This window comes from Myiozetetes cayanensis, unplaced genomic scaffold (assembly GCF_022539395.1).
Source record: "Myiozetetes cayanensis isolate MyiCay16 unplaced genomic scaffold, myiCay2020 scf1, whole genome shotgun sequence".
In the NCBI taxonomy this organism is placed as follows: domain Eukaryota; kingdom Metazoa; phylum Chordata; class Aves; order Passeriformes; family Tyrannidae; genus Myiozetetes; species Myiozetetes cayanensis.
Genome location: NW_026086604.1, coordinates 36,435,722 through 36,450,760, shown reverse-complemented (window position 1 = coordinate 36,450,760; position 15,039 = coordinate 36,435,722). Strand labels below are relative to the sequence as shown.

The window sequence follows — 15,039 nt, the reverse complement described above, 5'->3', positions numbered from 1 at the left end:
AAAAATAAACCCCCTTCACTTAAGTATTCTACAGGGGTGACTGCATATGGGCCAGCAAAACTTTTTTATGTTTAAAAATAGTTTTAATAGAACTCTAATCAGAGAAAGAGATGGCTCAAACAGACTGACCACAAGAAGCAGCAAGCTTTCAAACATCCAATATAAATCCCTCTGGAAAGAGCAGAACTGTTAGTATATGACAGCACAGAAGACAACGTACATTAAGTAAGTCTAATTCATGTGCTCAATGGTTGCATCAGTCACCACACATTTACTCAACAGAATCTGGTATTAGCAACAGTTCCTTAAAAATTGGGACTTTGCCTATAGATATTTAATTTAAATGAAATGAATGGTACTGCCAACTATGTAGAGCGTGTCTTAATTTTTCATTTGCACCAAGGCTTCTGCATCTGAACTGTGGAAAGATGCCAGTTTTTAAAAGATAGATGCTTCAGGCTGTCTCCTCTTCTATTATTGAACATATTGTTACATAACTGAAATACTTATGAATCGAGACTAATGTAAAAACAATGAGCTCATTAGAAGTAGAAAAACAGCAATGTACCTTATGCACGTTTGAAAGTTGGGATAATATATTTGACAGCAGATATTTCCAGGATCGACCTTATCTCTAATTTCTAAATGAAGGACCTTCAGAAGCAAGGGTTTTTCAGTTGCTTTTGTCTGCATGAACAAGGTTTGATAGCTTGAGACTATAACGCATTACTGTGGAAACCTTCGCTCTGTTACATAAATCATCTTAACACTCAGCAAGAATTGTCCAACAGTGCCATGGATATGTTGAAGTCAATGATCCTGCAAACAATTTTTTTCTGTTTCTTCATATGGTAGACAACAGCAATAAATCATATTCATTTAAAAACACACAATATACTAATTTATCAAGCAACAGCTATCAAAAATTTATTACAGGGGAAGGTATAACTTTTTTCTATTGTGTTAATCAATTTCTCTAATTTACATTAGTTAAAGGGCAAAGCCCCCAGCAAAACATTAATTTTCCAGTACCAGATGAATTCTGTTTTCAAGAAATAGAATATGCCAACAATGATATTACTTATTTAAAAATGATCATAATTTTCAAAGTTAATAGAATTATGTAAAAGTATAGACTTTTTAAAAGATTTTACTCCTGAGAGTCTTTTCATTATTTACATTAATTTTATGCATATACTATAGCAGTTTGCTTGGAAACGTGTTCTCCATAGAGGTTTTAAATTGAAATACATTTTACAGATGACAATAAATAGAAGCATGAATATTATAAAAGGTTACAAGATCTGGGCTCTGCAAACACCAGCACTGTAAATGAAACATTTAAACTTTGCTTCAGACAAAGACCCAGCTTGCACTTCTCCTATTTAGAAAATTTGAGTAAATTTAAAAGAGAAGTGCAAGTCTTCTATAGAATTAGTAATCAATTAACAAAGAAATTGGAGCCTTAGGCACAAATGGGGCATCCTTAGTTCTCCAGTATGGAGCCTTGCTCCTCTCACCCTCCCATCCACCTTAGCACGTCCCCAGTGGGGACCCAAGTGTAGTTGTTGTTCGACACCCTTGTCACTCTTCTCTCCTGAAGAGAAATGCACTTGGTCCCTCAACACTGTGTGTCAGGCCCTAATAGTGCAACCTCCAAAAAGCAGCACTGGAGGTGCTTTAGGAGTGCATAAACAGCTGTAGCTTATCCACTGCTTTGGGGATGCTGAAAGGAAGGGGAGGCTTCCACTGCAATAGGTTTCTGCATACTACCTCCTAAATATAAGCAGAGCAGTTTCATCACCTCACAGCTACTGCTTCAGGCTGTTTGCAGAACAGGAAAAGGAAAGACAGAATATTCACAGGATTCTCTTTGGAGCATAGGAGAAAACTACTACGACTATTATTATTACTACTACTACTGCTACATTTTAATAAAAGCTAAAATTCTTAAGGTAACTTGGGATCCTATTTGACAGGTTTTGGTCTGTACTGTAACACAGGCAGTATGGTATAATCTTGAATTTAGCACTACAAGACATACTTCCATAAATTAGTTACTGCATTTGCTAAATATTCTTTTTCAACTACAGATAAAAAGCATATTAAAAATAAAATACTTTTTAGAGACTCTCTCTGCAAAACATACCTAAACTATGCTCAGTACAAAGCACTGGGTAATAAAACTAGCAATATACATATTTAATAAGCAGAATTTAACAGAAAAAAAAAGGAGTTACATCTTCACAAATCCTGTTGCTTGAAAATATAGATGATACACCACATTTAACCTGTCAGAAGCCTCATTAGCATCATAGACTCTAAACCAGCAATCAAGACAGTGTGCTCTTCACATGTTTACATTTTTAAATGCTCTTAAAATAGCAGTAGTATAGATTTACATTTAAGTATATCTGTTTAGGGGGCAAATAATCTGTCTAAATTTCCAGATACCTTCTGAGAAAGACACCAAAAGATAAAATAATGTTGTACCCAGGGCACACAATGATGAAGGATAAGGAATCCTTTTATTTTCTGTTGTGGTTTTCCCCTTTCCTTCTCTTTTCTTAGAAAACCTTAGCAACAATGTACTGTTATACCCCTCCCAAATGACAGATGAAATTTCCAGAAAAATTTCATATTTAGTATAAAATGTTAATGTAAAGGAAGATCAAAACAGAGGCATGGCTACTCTTTGCAATTCTGCTGTAACTTTTGTTTAGTCTCATGCCAATCACAGGAAAAGCTGAAAGCTGAGGAATATCAAAGCTCCCAGTTCCTACCAGTGGTCCCACCGACTCTGGCACCCAGATTTTGGACCCAGGACTTCACAATAAGAAGGCCAAGGAATGCTCAGTATATGAACGAGTACAGGTTATTCAAACAAGTAGAACTGGCAGGATCTGGCCCTCTGTTAATAAAGTGTCATGTAAGCAGTAGGACTGCTGAGACCTCAGTAATAACCTCAATCGCACTAATGTCGTATCAACTATCAGTAGTGTAGCACCTATTAAGACATTTTCATAAACTGCAAGAAATATGTGAGCTATTACAAGATATAATTCTGAAAAACAGACTTCCATGTAAGAAGCCAATTTAAGAGGAAAACAACATAAACAATAGTAACTTGTGTGCTGAAGTGAAGCATCTTTTTAATTTTGAGTAATGAAGATGTCAAGCCAAATGCTAGAGTAGTTTAACTTAATTAGGTGGCCTATTTTTCCAGGCAGCCTTTCATTTCCCATTGAAAACTCAGCTTGTATGCAAGGCAACAAGAGCAATTTTGTCTGTAATGAATACCTCTGGGACTCCACGGAGTGATCATTTGAATGTTACATTGAAGACTGGTTTGAGTAACTAGTTTGGGCTTGTTGAGATGCCAGATTTTGTAAAACTAACTAGATTAATCAAAGACTGGCATCTTATCGGTTTATTCCATCAGAGGTCAACAGGTCAAACTGACTCTACTGCAGCAGCCTTTGCCAAAAGGGACAGTATAATAGTAATTGGTCTAATTTGTAGTTCAAATTCACGTAATTCTTCCAGACATTTTATGGACCAAAAAAGGTTCATTTTATGTGAAGCTCAGTTGAAAAATACTGCCTTTAACATTTCCCATGGTTACATCCCATAATTCATCCACATCGCTGACCTGTAGAGTTTCCTGGAAAGGAAACTACATAACTAAAATATATGATGTCTGTAATCTGTTTTCACATGCTAAAAAAGTTGTACATGAAGGAGTAGAGGGAAACATTTTGAAGGATATTTTACACTGGCTGCTCATTAAACAGAAAGTTCTCTCATGTCATGCACAGCAAAAAGCAGTGCCTTTTCTCTTGTGATATATGAAAAAATACCTCTGGCTTTTGGACAGGGAATTCATCATTTGATGATTGATTTTCTGTTTACTTTTTTCATGGTAAAATAATAGCTTTTGTTATTTTTACTTTATTGATTTATTGTGGGCCTATCACTGAAGTTGCTATCATCCTGATCCCACTGCTAAGACAAGATGCAGTGTTTACATTACTTCCCTCCCATCTGCAACTCCTAAGAAAAATACTTTTAATTGATGCACAGAATCACTGTGTATACAACAGGGCCAAGTTCACAATTTTAGCATTACTCTAGCAGTATCTGACATTTACTTCTAAAGCTCCAAACTTCTGGAGCAAGGCAATTACTCTCCAAACCTGCTTTCATTAAGAAGTTTTCAGCCCACATGGCTGTAAAGAAAATATAAGTGCAAGGTTTCACAGCCAGAAGACAAACAGAACGCTGAAAAATTTGTTATACTTGCTGAGGTTTCTGATATGATCTCAATTTTACAGATCCATGCTAATGGTTTTTGAAGGCTGGAGAGGGACACTTTTGTTTATACAACTGTAATTATGGGTATGTTTGCTTAGGATCCTTAGGGAATAGATTTTGCCCTCTTTAGTATTTTTATTGCATGTGCTATAGAATAGGCATTAATTGAAAGAAGCATTAAGTTAAGGCATATTTAAGTAACTCATTTTTCAGAGATAAGTAGGTCATATACATTTCTTCTTCTGGTCAGAGTAAAAGTTCAACATCTACTGAACATAAGTGACTAAAATTAATTTGAGTAAAAGAGGGTAAAGGTATTTCACCTGAGTCATGTCTTTCATGTGAAATTTGAAGAAGCTCTTAAATTTTAGTCAATAGGCCCTAATTTTGACTTAATTTTTATAACTTTTATTTGACTACAAAAAAATTTAAAATATCCTTAAATACATACACAGTAAATGCTCACAGATTTTGCATTAAAGCTAAAGACATTAATACATACTTAGAAAACACATCCCTGTGGAGAAGGACTCAGGGACACTGGTGGATGACAAGTTGGACATGAGCCAGCAATATGCACTTGCAGCCCAGAAAGGCAACGTGGCCAGCAGGTCAAAGGAGATGATTCTGTGCTTCTACTCTGCTCTGCTGAGACCCCACCTGGAGTGCTCTCAGCACAGGAAAGTCATGGACTTCTTGGACTGGGTCCAGAGAAGCACCACAGAAATGGTCCAAGGGCTGGAGCACCTCTCCTACGATGAAAGGCTGAAAGAATTGGGACTGTTCAGCCTGCAGAAGAAACGACTACGAGGACACCTTACAGCAGACTTTCAGTATATTATGGGGCTTATAAGAAAGATGGAGAAAGACATTTTACCAAGGCCTGTAGTGTCAATACAAGGGGCAAGAGTTTTAAACTGAGAGAGAAAAGAATTAGATTGGACACAGGAATAAATTCTTTACTGTGAGGGTGGTGAGATACTGTAAGAGATTGTGCAGAGAACTTGTGTGTGCCCCATCACTGGAAGTTTTCAAGGTCAGGTTGGATGAGTCTTTGAGCAACCTGGTTCAGTGAAAGATGTAACTGCTCATGGCAGGAAACTGGACAAGATAATCTACAAAGATGCCCTCCAATTCAAAACATTCTACGGTTCTAAAGATGTATGTCTATAAATGTATACATAGCCTTGTTAATGCAACTGTTGATGTATTTTTATCAGGAACTCCAGTTCTTTCCAGACTCTGCCTGATATTAAGACACATTAAGACTATGTTTTAGACAAAAGGGAAAGGTAGGGTAAAATTACCTCTAGCTTTAACCAGTCAATCAGGATCTGAAAAGCCTGCCTGGTGTTTTTCTTTCCATGAGGGCATTTTACTATAGATGGCTTCAGAGAAATGGAGGAGCAAGAAGCAGACTCCCTTCTGTTGATTATTTTTGAAATTAAGTGGTGGATCAGGAAGAGGGAGATGGAATATGGTCTAAACCAGTCCTGAACCGCAGCCAGTCAGCAGACTGATCCAGGTGGCATTGCCTTCTCAATGTGGAGCAGCCTCTCAACTAATAAGCAAAAGCTTTCTGACTTTTGGGCAGGACTGCACTGGACTTCAGGGTAGGATGTACCCATGGGAATACACTGAAACATGCTGTGATTCTCCATCTAAGAATGCTGGTTTTCTCAGTCCTTTCCTAGGCAGCCAAATCCTGCCTGACCTGCTGACAAGGGCACTAAAGTGGGGACAGAAGAGCTGTATCCTCTGGCAGGAACAGGATACAGTACCCTGAAATTCTAGCCTAACTACAGGGAATGACCAACACAGAGCAAGAGAGGGCAGCTATTACATGGCATTTATCCATCCCTGCTTCACATGAGCAATAGTTATGCCATTAATAATCTAAGAAATTACAGTATAAACATGTAAAAAAGAAGTAAGGGATATATCTAGGACCATGTCAATATGGAAACAAAAGGCAGGGGAAGCCTTTACTTTCCTATTAACATGAACAATCTCCATTTTGAATGTCATTTGATCCTATTTCACCCTTGAGTTGTACAGGACAAAACAATTTTGATACCCATCATGCTCACTGTGCCAAAGAGCATGCATACATATCTTACATGGATCTTCCGGGCGTAGCTCTGGGAAGAAGGAAAATGCCACCTTTGGGCAAACAGTATTCATTCCTCTGCCTCGAGTATCTCTTTTCTTCCAGCTGGGACAATGGGAGTACTGCCCTAAACCTCCAGGCTTCTTTTTGTCCCTTCCCTTTGGACTGTGCAGGGAATTTGGCAGCTGGGTTCATTAGCCTTAATGTATATCAGGCCTCAGAAAGGCTACAAAAGTGCCAAAGCTTTGTGCAACAGAGTCCTGAAATTACATTCCGCATTGTGACTAGGAAAAAATGTAAAATAAACAATATAATTTTATACTGTGCTGTGCAGGGCCCACAAATTACAAGAGGAGGAATTACATAAAGAACAATTCGTCTCTGAGATTCCAATTATAGGTGTGGGGAGAAAACAATATATTGGTGGGAATCCGAAATGCAGAGCAGTAGGCATAGTTTTATTTTAGAATGATAAATATTTTCAGATCCAAGTGCAATTAGTAGTGAAAATGCCATGTAGTTTTATTGTGTATGTTTGTTAATATGGCTGGCATAACTCATTTAGGAGATGCCTGCAGTGCAGAGTCCTGTACTACATATATCACAACCAAAAACACAGTGCTTACACATATATATAAAGTGTACGCAGAGACAACATTGCCAAACAGCCTTTTGGGACAGTTTAAAAGAATATCATTAATTTTTACTGTATACTTACACTTCTGGCTCAGTTCCAGCACTGCCTTTCTGTAAAAATCATTTCAAGTATAGAATTATGCTATTTGCTTGCAGCAACATCACAGGAACAGTAGTGAGCCATATGTTGCTACTTAGCAACTTGGTCTGTAAGTCCCAAAGCATGTACTGATTTGAAAATTGAACAGAAATGATAATTATTGTTGAGGGATGCTGTGAGGCAACTTGTCTTGGATTACCAACTATGCAGATGTTTGATGTTATACAGCAAAAGGAACAAAACTATATTTTTCCTGTCCAATGGCTGAGCTTTTATTTATGTTAGCCCAAAGGGGATAAATTGATTAAAACCCATAAAATAATATATGGTGATGTTTTTCTGGATATGAACACTTTCCAGTAAACAGAAAGAACTGAAGTGCATGTCAGTGTATACCAGGACCCCAGAAACCCTGTTTCTATAGTCACATAATCCTGAAGACAGCCTAGTGGAAACCCCTTGCTCTTTGGTGTTGCATACCATGACTCAGCCTGCCAACCTACCTCCCCAGTAAGCTGTGTCAGACTCTGAAATTAGAAAATGATGCTCATGTCTGACTCAGTCAGCATAATCAGAGCTTTAATAAAAGTTTCTGATAGGACTGTGCATCTCCTAACATGTGGGATTCATATTTTAGTGTGTCTATCACGGAAAGTGGAGAAACTAATTCACTCCTCATTCTGACAGGATTCAAACCCTCATCTCTGACCTTGGGAGGGAACAGACAAGTTATTGAGGGTGGGAAGGATCCTGCACTCCTCTCACTGAGGTCATGCAACAGCAAGGCTCATGGGAACAGGTGCAAAACAGAGGACAAAACTATGAATGCGGCAACTAAGCTATCATCTGAGAGAGAACATTTTCTCTTCTCTTTTTATGGCATTATGTGTTTTACATCCAGTAATGGTGAAAGGAAAATGAACAAACAGTCCTGATAACTGGGGTCAGAAAGTACAGTTGCATTCTTTCCTCTTCCTCTCCCTCCCCTGTAAGCAACACAATCGTTCATGCTTTGTTTTCAGAGCAGGGAATACAATTTTTTTCCAGTTTTAACAAACAGATTAGATGTTGAAATGGTAGTCAATTTACCAATTTTGGCTGACCACCAAATGTTTATGCCCAAGATAGGAAGAGTACCCCATTGCAGTTGGTGAAGACCTCACCAACTCTCCAATGTCAGTGGAGAGTTGCTTAGTTCCTTTGAGGTATGACTAGCAGATGTCTGTGTCAGGAAACATTTGGTTAGGCTTGTCTCACAGTCACAGGTTCTTGATGAAACAAGAGAGAGGTAGGTTTCCATTACATCCCAACTTCCTGTTCCTAGGCTGGTTTGTCTTTTTGTTTTTGTCTGTTTTTTTGTTTTGTTTTGTTTTGTTTTTGTTTTTTTTTTTAAATACTATTATCATTCTGGGCTTTCACATATGTTCCAGCCACACAGAGCTGGAACACCTCTTCTATGAAGACAGGCTGAGAATGTTGGGGTTGTTCAGTTTCAAAAAGGCTCTAGGAAGACCTTAGAGTAGCCTTCTGGTACCTAAAGGGAGCCAACAGGAAAACTGGAGAAGGACTTTTTACAAGGGCATGTAGCGATAGGACAAAGACAAATGGCCTGTAGCTGAAGGAGGGTAGGTTTAGATTAGACATCAGGAAGAAGTCCTTTGCCATAAGGGTGGTGAGGCACTGATACAGGTTGTTGTCGTGGTTTTGCCCAGCCAGCCAGCCCCTGGGGCTGAGAATGGTTTTGTCCAAGTGGATTTACGGACAAGAAGCCAATTAAAACTCTCAGTAACGCCTTTGCTAATTACATCTTTAAGAAAACGGAAGAGAAGGTTTGTAGCGCAGTTGAAATTAGGCAGCCATGTAGGAAGGGTGGCAGCAGGCCCCGAGTGGGCCAAGACCCCCTCCTCCCCCGGCCCTGGGCCAGGGACAGGTGTGGCACTGAAGCCCTCTTCTCTCTTGTAAGAGAGTGGAGAGAAAAAAGGTTTAAAAGACTGACTGCTTGGACAAAGAACTGCTACAGAGGAATTCCAGCAAAGAGATAATGGAGTGTCCAAGGTCAAAGCTGGAAGCTGCAGGAGAGAGAAGAACAGTGCAAAGGGGGCTTCTTTCTCCCCCCTTTCGCTCTCTCCCTTCAGCAGGGAAAAGACTGAAAAATAATCCCTGCTACCTGTAAGAGTTTGTTGGGGTGAGGAGACCCCATGTTGCTCGTGGAGGAGCCTACACTAGAGTAAGTTGCATGAGGAAGCCGAGACTTCATGAAAAGGACTGAGATAAGGCAGAGACCTGCTGAAGATTTTGTGACCCTAAGGGAAACCTACGCTGGAGTGAGATGGCCCAGGTGGGATGTTGGGATCCATGTGTGGGATCCATGCTGCTGTTGAAGACTTATGACCCTGAGAGAGCCTTATGTCAGAGCAAAAAACAGCTCGGGTAAGGATGTTGGGATCCAAGTGAAGGATCCATGCTAGACCCATGCTGGAAAAGTCTATCAAGGACTGTTCTCCCATGGGAAGGGACCCCCACAGGAAACAGGGGTGAAGCCCTTATCCCCTGTGACCCTGTGGAAGAAGATCCATGGTAAGCAAGTGTCCCCTTGCAAGTCCATGGAAGAGAAAACCTTCAGGGCCTGGGTAACCCCCCAGCCTCCGGTCTTAGCCCAGGAGGGTGGTAGCCCCAGCCCTGAAGGCCGACACAGAGTGAGAAACGAAAAAGTTCCAGCTGCGACGAGAATACTGCAGAGTTATTTGAGGAAACCTGGAGCTCCGAGAATGGAGAAAGAGACTGCTTTTCCTCCTTGGACTGATATAAAGGGGGGAGAAGTATTTCTGTAAATACTTAGTACTTTTACTTAAATAGCATTATTGTAGATGTAGTTCTTTAGTAACTTTTATTTTGATTTTGCTAGTAATAAATGTTCATATTATTTTCCCCAAATCCAGTCTCTTTTGTCTGCATAAACCTTCTCTCAACTAATAGTAACTGTGGGGGCGTGAAAGCCAATTGACTCAGAGCAAAACCACAACAGTTGTCCAGAGAGGCTGTGGACTCCCTACCCCTGAAAGTGTTCAAGGCCAGGCTGAATGGGGCTCTGAGCAACCCACCCTAGTGGAAGGTTCCCTGCCCATGGCAGGGGTGTAGCAACTAGATTATCTGTAAGGTTCATTCCAACCCAAACCATTGGGTGATTCAATATATTCACTTAAAACCACTGTAACAGTGTAAGCACCAGGAGAAAATCCCAGCAAGGGAAAGGAGGTTGCGACAGCCCGAGGCTGATGGCTTCTCTCAAATGGGCACGGGAGGCTGGTTGAATGGTGTCAGTCACTTGGTAATAACTTAAAACACCGTGCCCGGAAATTGAGCTGCCTCTTGTCAGATGGATTCCCCAGCAAAGGACAGGGAGTTTCAACACCTGCCCCTGGGTTTTGAACTCTGCCTGGGAGCCAGACATCCAAGAGTTCAACTTTGCCACAGCAAGATTTTAAGTCTGTAAGCCCTTTCTTGGTTCCAGACCTTAGTAAGTATTCAGTATTTAGTAAGTATTCTGACATCTTTGAATTTGGAAATGTCACATTTGACAGATTTTTTTTTCCTTGAAGACAAAGTCATTTGCATTTAAAATACCGAGGCATGGGTCTTTAAAGGTACTTTAAGCACCTTGCTTCCACTGAAACCAATAAGTGTTAGATGCATAAATATCTTGAAGGATCTGGGCCTTGTTAGCACATGTAGAAACCACATAAAAGATTAAAACTTATACTCTTAATTTTTCAATATGCCATTTAAATTATTTAAACTACACGCATACACAGTACAAAAATATCAACAGAAGAAAAATAATTCTGATGTATAATGTGGATTTGCAATCCTTTATTCAAAACTATTTAAAACAGACATAATGATTCTCTGAAAGGTAGCAGCTGCCTTATAACAGCAATCATTCACAGAGTTTGTATTTCTACTGTTTCAAACAAATTCAATTAGCCCTTGCACTTCCAAACCCTTAAGGCATAAATGAGATGATACTAGGCTGCTTTAATCTAATAATAATACTAAAACTTGTCAGTACAGTTTTTGGATTAATGCTTAGAGAAAAATTAATAATGTAATTTTTCATTTTTTAATCAAACAGTTCTAGTCTAAACTACCTCTGGATCTTGGAGGGTTCTTAGCTGAATAAGTTCAATCATGCACAATTCCTAAACGCAAAGTACTATTGGTCTCTAAAGGTATTTCAAAGTAACTTCCACAGAAGCCTGGGAAGCAACATGGTGGAATATTTAAAATATGGTCTTTTTGACTGAACCATCTACTCATCTCACACAGCCTCCCGCTTCCCTGCCCCTAGATGAACCTTACTTCATGGAGACACTTAGTTTTGAATGTACTGTCACTTTCCAAAGCATTGATTTCTAAATTCCATCCAGCTTATCTAAACACATTTACTATGCGTGCAAACTTATTTCCCACCTAATGTGAGCTCTTCACATAATCCTTCTGGTTCTGTTAGAAAGACTTACCACTGCTGGGCCTCAAATATTGCATGGTCTAGACCACAAGTCTGATTATTCATGGCAATTGCTCACACAATCTAACTGACCTGCAGCACTATCTCCGCCACGTAATAGCATAAAATTCCACTGACTGAAACACATGAAATAAAAGAAAATTTCTCTCCTACATATAGACATAGCAACAGCTAGATAACCCAAAACTTCCAAAATTATTTTTGCTTTTTAATAAGTAATTAAAATCTTTCATTCTTAGAAACCTATAGTATCTTAGGATTCAAGGGGAAAGGTGGAAGACTTTTCAATATGCACACAATATCAAAATTTAGTGTGTGTCATTTCCCAAAAGAAAAGGACTCAAAAATACTTGTAAAAAATCCACATCACATCAAACTTCTGGGCTGCAAGCTACAGAAGACTAACTCATTGCCTTAACCTCACAGCTAATTCTGTAATATTAGCAACGTTCCTCAGCCATAGGATTAGTGTTAAAAATGCAATTCTTCAGTTGCCCTACAAGTGATAATTAAGGCTATTTGTGACATGTGTAGCTTATAATGATTAACTTGTCTGCAGTCAGATAAACAAATAACCTGCACCTGTAAAGACTTTATTTCCTGAAAGTAAAACAACTGTTTAGGAAAGATCATGCTGGCAAAACAGCTGCTTGCATTCTGGAGAGGAAACAAGGTAGTATCTTTCAACAAACACCAACTCTGGTGTTTTATCAGCTCTATCTCATTAACTGGAAACAAGGCTTAAATGCTTTGTTTATAAATTATGATTATTCCTGATTGCAGCAGTTACTGATAGTGCCACTCATTTGCAATGCAACTCTTTGAATTTGTTTAATTACAATCTGAAACAAGGCAGAGAAGATTAATTAACCCACCTGGCTGGCTGGCACATAGTCCTGGCTCGGCTCTGTCATACTCATATACATGTTTTCACCGTCAAACTGCAAAGGAAATAATAGTAAACATTCAGCAAACTTGATTTTTCAGCATTGACTGAAAAAAAACAGTTGCCATAAAATAATATTACAGCCTGGTTTTAGAGACTTGTAATTGTGTGTGTGCATCTTGTCTTTGATGTTCCTGTTGTCATCCTTATTGACCCTGGATGTCAGTGATTTGGAGTAATTAGCACTCTAGTAATTACAGCTAGCAAGCAAGAAATGAATGGTTTCCTTTCATCTGCAATCTGTTTTAAAACAAAATGGCTCATTTTGTGCTCCATGTATACATATTGCTGTTGGTTGCAGTGAAGTACAAAGTGAATTGCACAGTTACTGAGAAAAGGAAGATGAGAATAGAATCTGCACTAAAATGCATCTTAATGGATTCCAACTTTAGCTTCGGAGCAGAAGAAGAGTTGAAATTTCAAAACAAATTAAACCCCCTACTATTGAAATGTTCCCATAATCAGAAAGTAGGAAACACATTTCCAGACAGCTTTCAGACATATGAATGTATGAAACAGTATACCTTCTGTCCGTATGGTGTAAGAGGATAGTTTGCTTGATGTGTGAATAAAGTAAACATTCATAATCAGAACTGCAAAAATGACCTTCTGTAAATGATAAATACCATTCCTGGAAATGTATACAAAAGCCTCTTTCCTCCTTTTTTTTTTTTTTTTTCCCCCAGTTCTTTTTCCCTCCTCAGCTGCAGTTAAGAAGTAACGGAAATGTGATAGAAGTTGATTAAAATTGGAAGGTCTAGATTGAGAAAAACTGTCAGATCTGAAGCCTCATCCTGTACCAACACAAAGAACTATAAAACTACTGATTTCTTACATAATCTGGAAAATGTCCCTGCAGAACTCTCGTTATGCCCTCTCAAGTGGCAGTGCCAACAGGGCAACTATAGTCCCAGTGTCTGCTCAGACCTTTCAAGTAGAAATTAACAACAGCAGGAATCCCCATCCCCAGTCATCAACCACAAATTTCCAGCTGTGACGAGGTTTGCTTGAAATAACTTTCACCTGACCCCTTGTGTGAATGCTTAGAGTGACATACTTTGGACATGAGCCATTGTTTTTGATGACACAGCAGCTTTTTAAAGAAATCTCTACTACTGGGCTTGCTCTGCTCCTACAGAAGGTGTCCCATGGACATTTCTCAATCAGTGCTGAGCTTCTGGGGATATTCTACCTGAAAGGTGAAGTATGTTCAACTAGCCCAGGGTGGCAAAGTTAAACTGTGGCTTTGGCAGATAGCTCTACCAGTTTTTGCTGAGTTGGCTGAAAAGATTTCAGCTTCCAGCTGTTCATCCTCTTTCTCTGCCAGAGGCTACAAGGCTCCTAATAGCAGCAGTAAAATGAACAAGTGCCAGCTCCTGGCACAGCAATTGACGGTCTGCCTTTCCTGGCCAGAGCTATTTAATAGATAGTCACAGCCTATCTGTCAGAAGTCCTAGTTTCATGGGAGGGACTGGATTATGCCATGGACTCAGATCTGCCAAAAGGAATAAAGTATTTCCAAATTTTGATGGAATAGAGATAGTTGGATTAGATCATAAAACAGGGTTTGACACTTGTTCCTTTATTGTTTCTTGTTGACATGTACCCTTTCTTTTAGCTTTCTCATTCAACAATATTCTTATTTATAAGCATTCAAGGTAGAGTTTTGGTGAAAATTTTTTAGCATCTAGATTGTTTGCACACTGGAGAAAATGCACTGTTTCTTCTACTCAGATGGACTGGTGAAATTCTGAAGAGAGACTTCACAGCACTTGGTTGGAAAGCAAGTGCTCCAGTGCAAGGCCTGCAGGAGTTCAACTTATTCAGCTTGTCAGACGAAAGGCTGAAAGATGCCTTGATCACTGCGATTGGTACTTACACCCTGGAAAGATGTCTGATAGCAAGATGTCAGCCTTCCTGACAGTGGTATAATGAGATCTAGTATTGAGAAATGGGAGTTACAGAAATTCAGCCCTGAAATAACGCACAAGTTCCTACTTCAGGAGATAATTAAGCACCATGTCAACAGCACACTCATCATTTCTCAGCCACTTTAGAATGAAGTTTGATATCTTTTTTTGGAATGAATGCAATCCGTTTATCATACTTATAAGAAATACTAGGGACAGGATAGTTAAACTAGCTGGTTCTGGTAGTCCTGTCTGCCCTAGAAACCGTGGTTCCTTAGGTGTCCTCTTTTGAATTTCCCTCATTATCTTCACACATTTGTTGTGCTACGTCGCAATAAAACTTTGCTATAATTCAAATTCTGTGTTCTGTATGTTTAGTTAGAATGTAAATAAATTTTTCTGCGCGGCGCTGTCACTGCCAAGGCCCGGGTTCGATTCCCAGTCAGGGACACTTCCTGGGCAGATGGAGCTCGTTAGCCCTCTAAGGCAACCCAT

At 39.3% G+C, this 15,039-nt stretch overlaps 1 protein-coding gene across 4 annotated transcripts in view; it reads right to left on the bottom strand.

The window, feature by feature from the left end:
- TOX (thymocyte selection associated high mobility group box) overlaps positions 1 to 15,039 on the bottom strand; it is a 223,397-nt gene that overhangs the window by 96,547 nt on the left and 111,811 nt on the right. For all 4 annotated transcript variants that reach the window (XM_050328971.1, XM_050328992.1, XM_050328963.1 and 1 more), the window contains exon 2: positions 12,564 to 12,629. In XM_050328971.1, the coding sequence (XP_050184928.1) occupies positions 12,564 to 12,629 (66 nt within the window). The remainder of the gene's footprint in view (positions 1 to 12,563; positions 12,630 to 15,039) is intronic.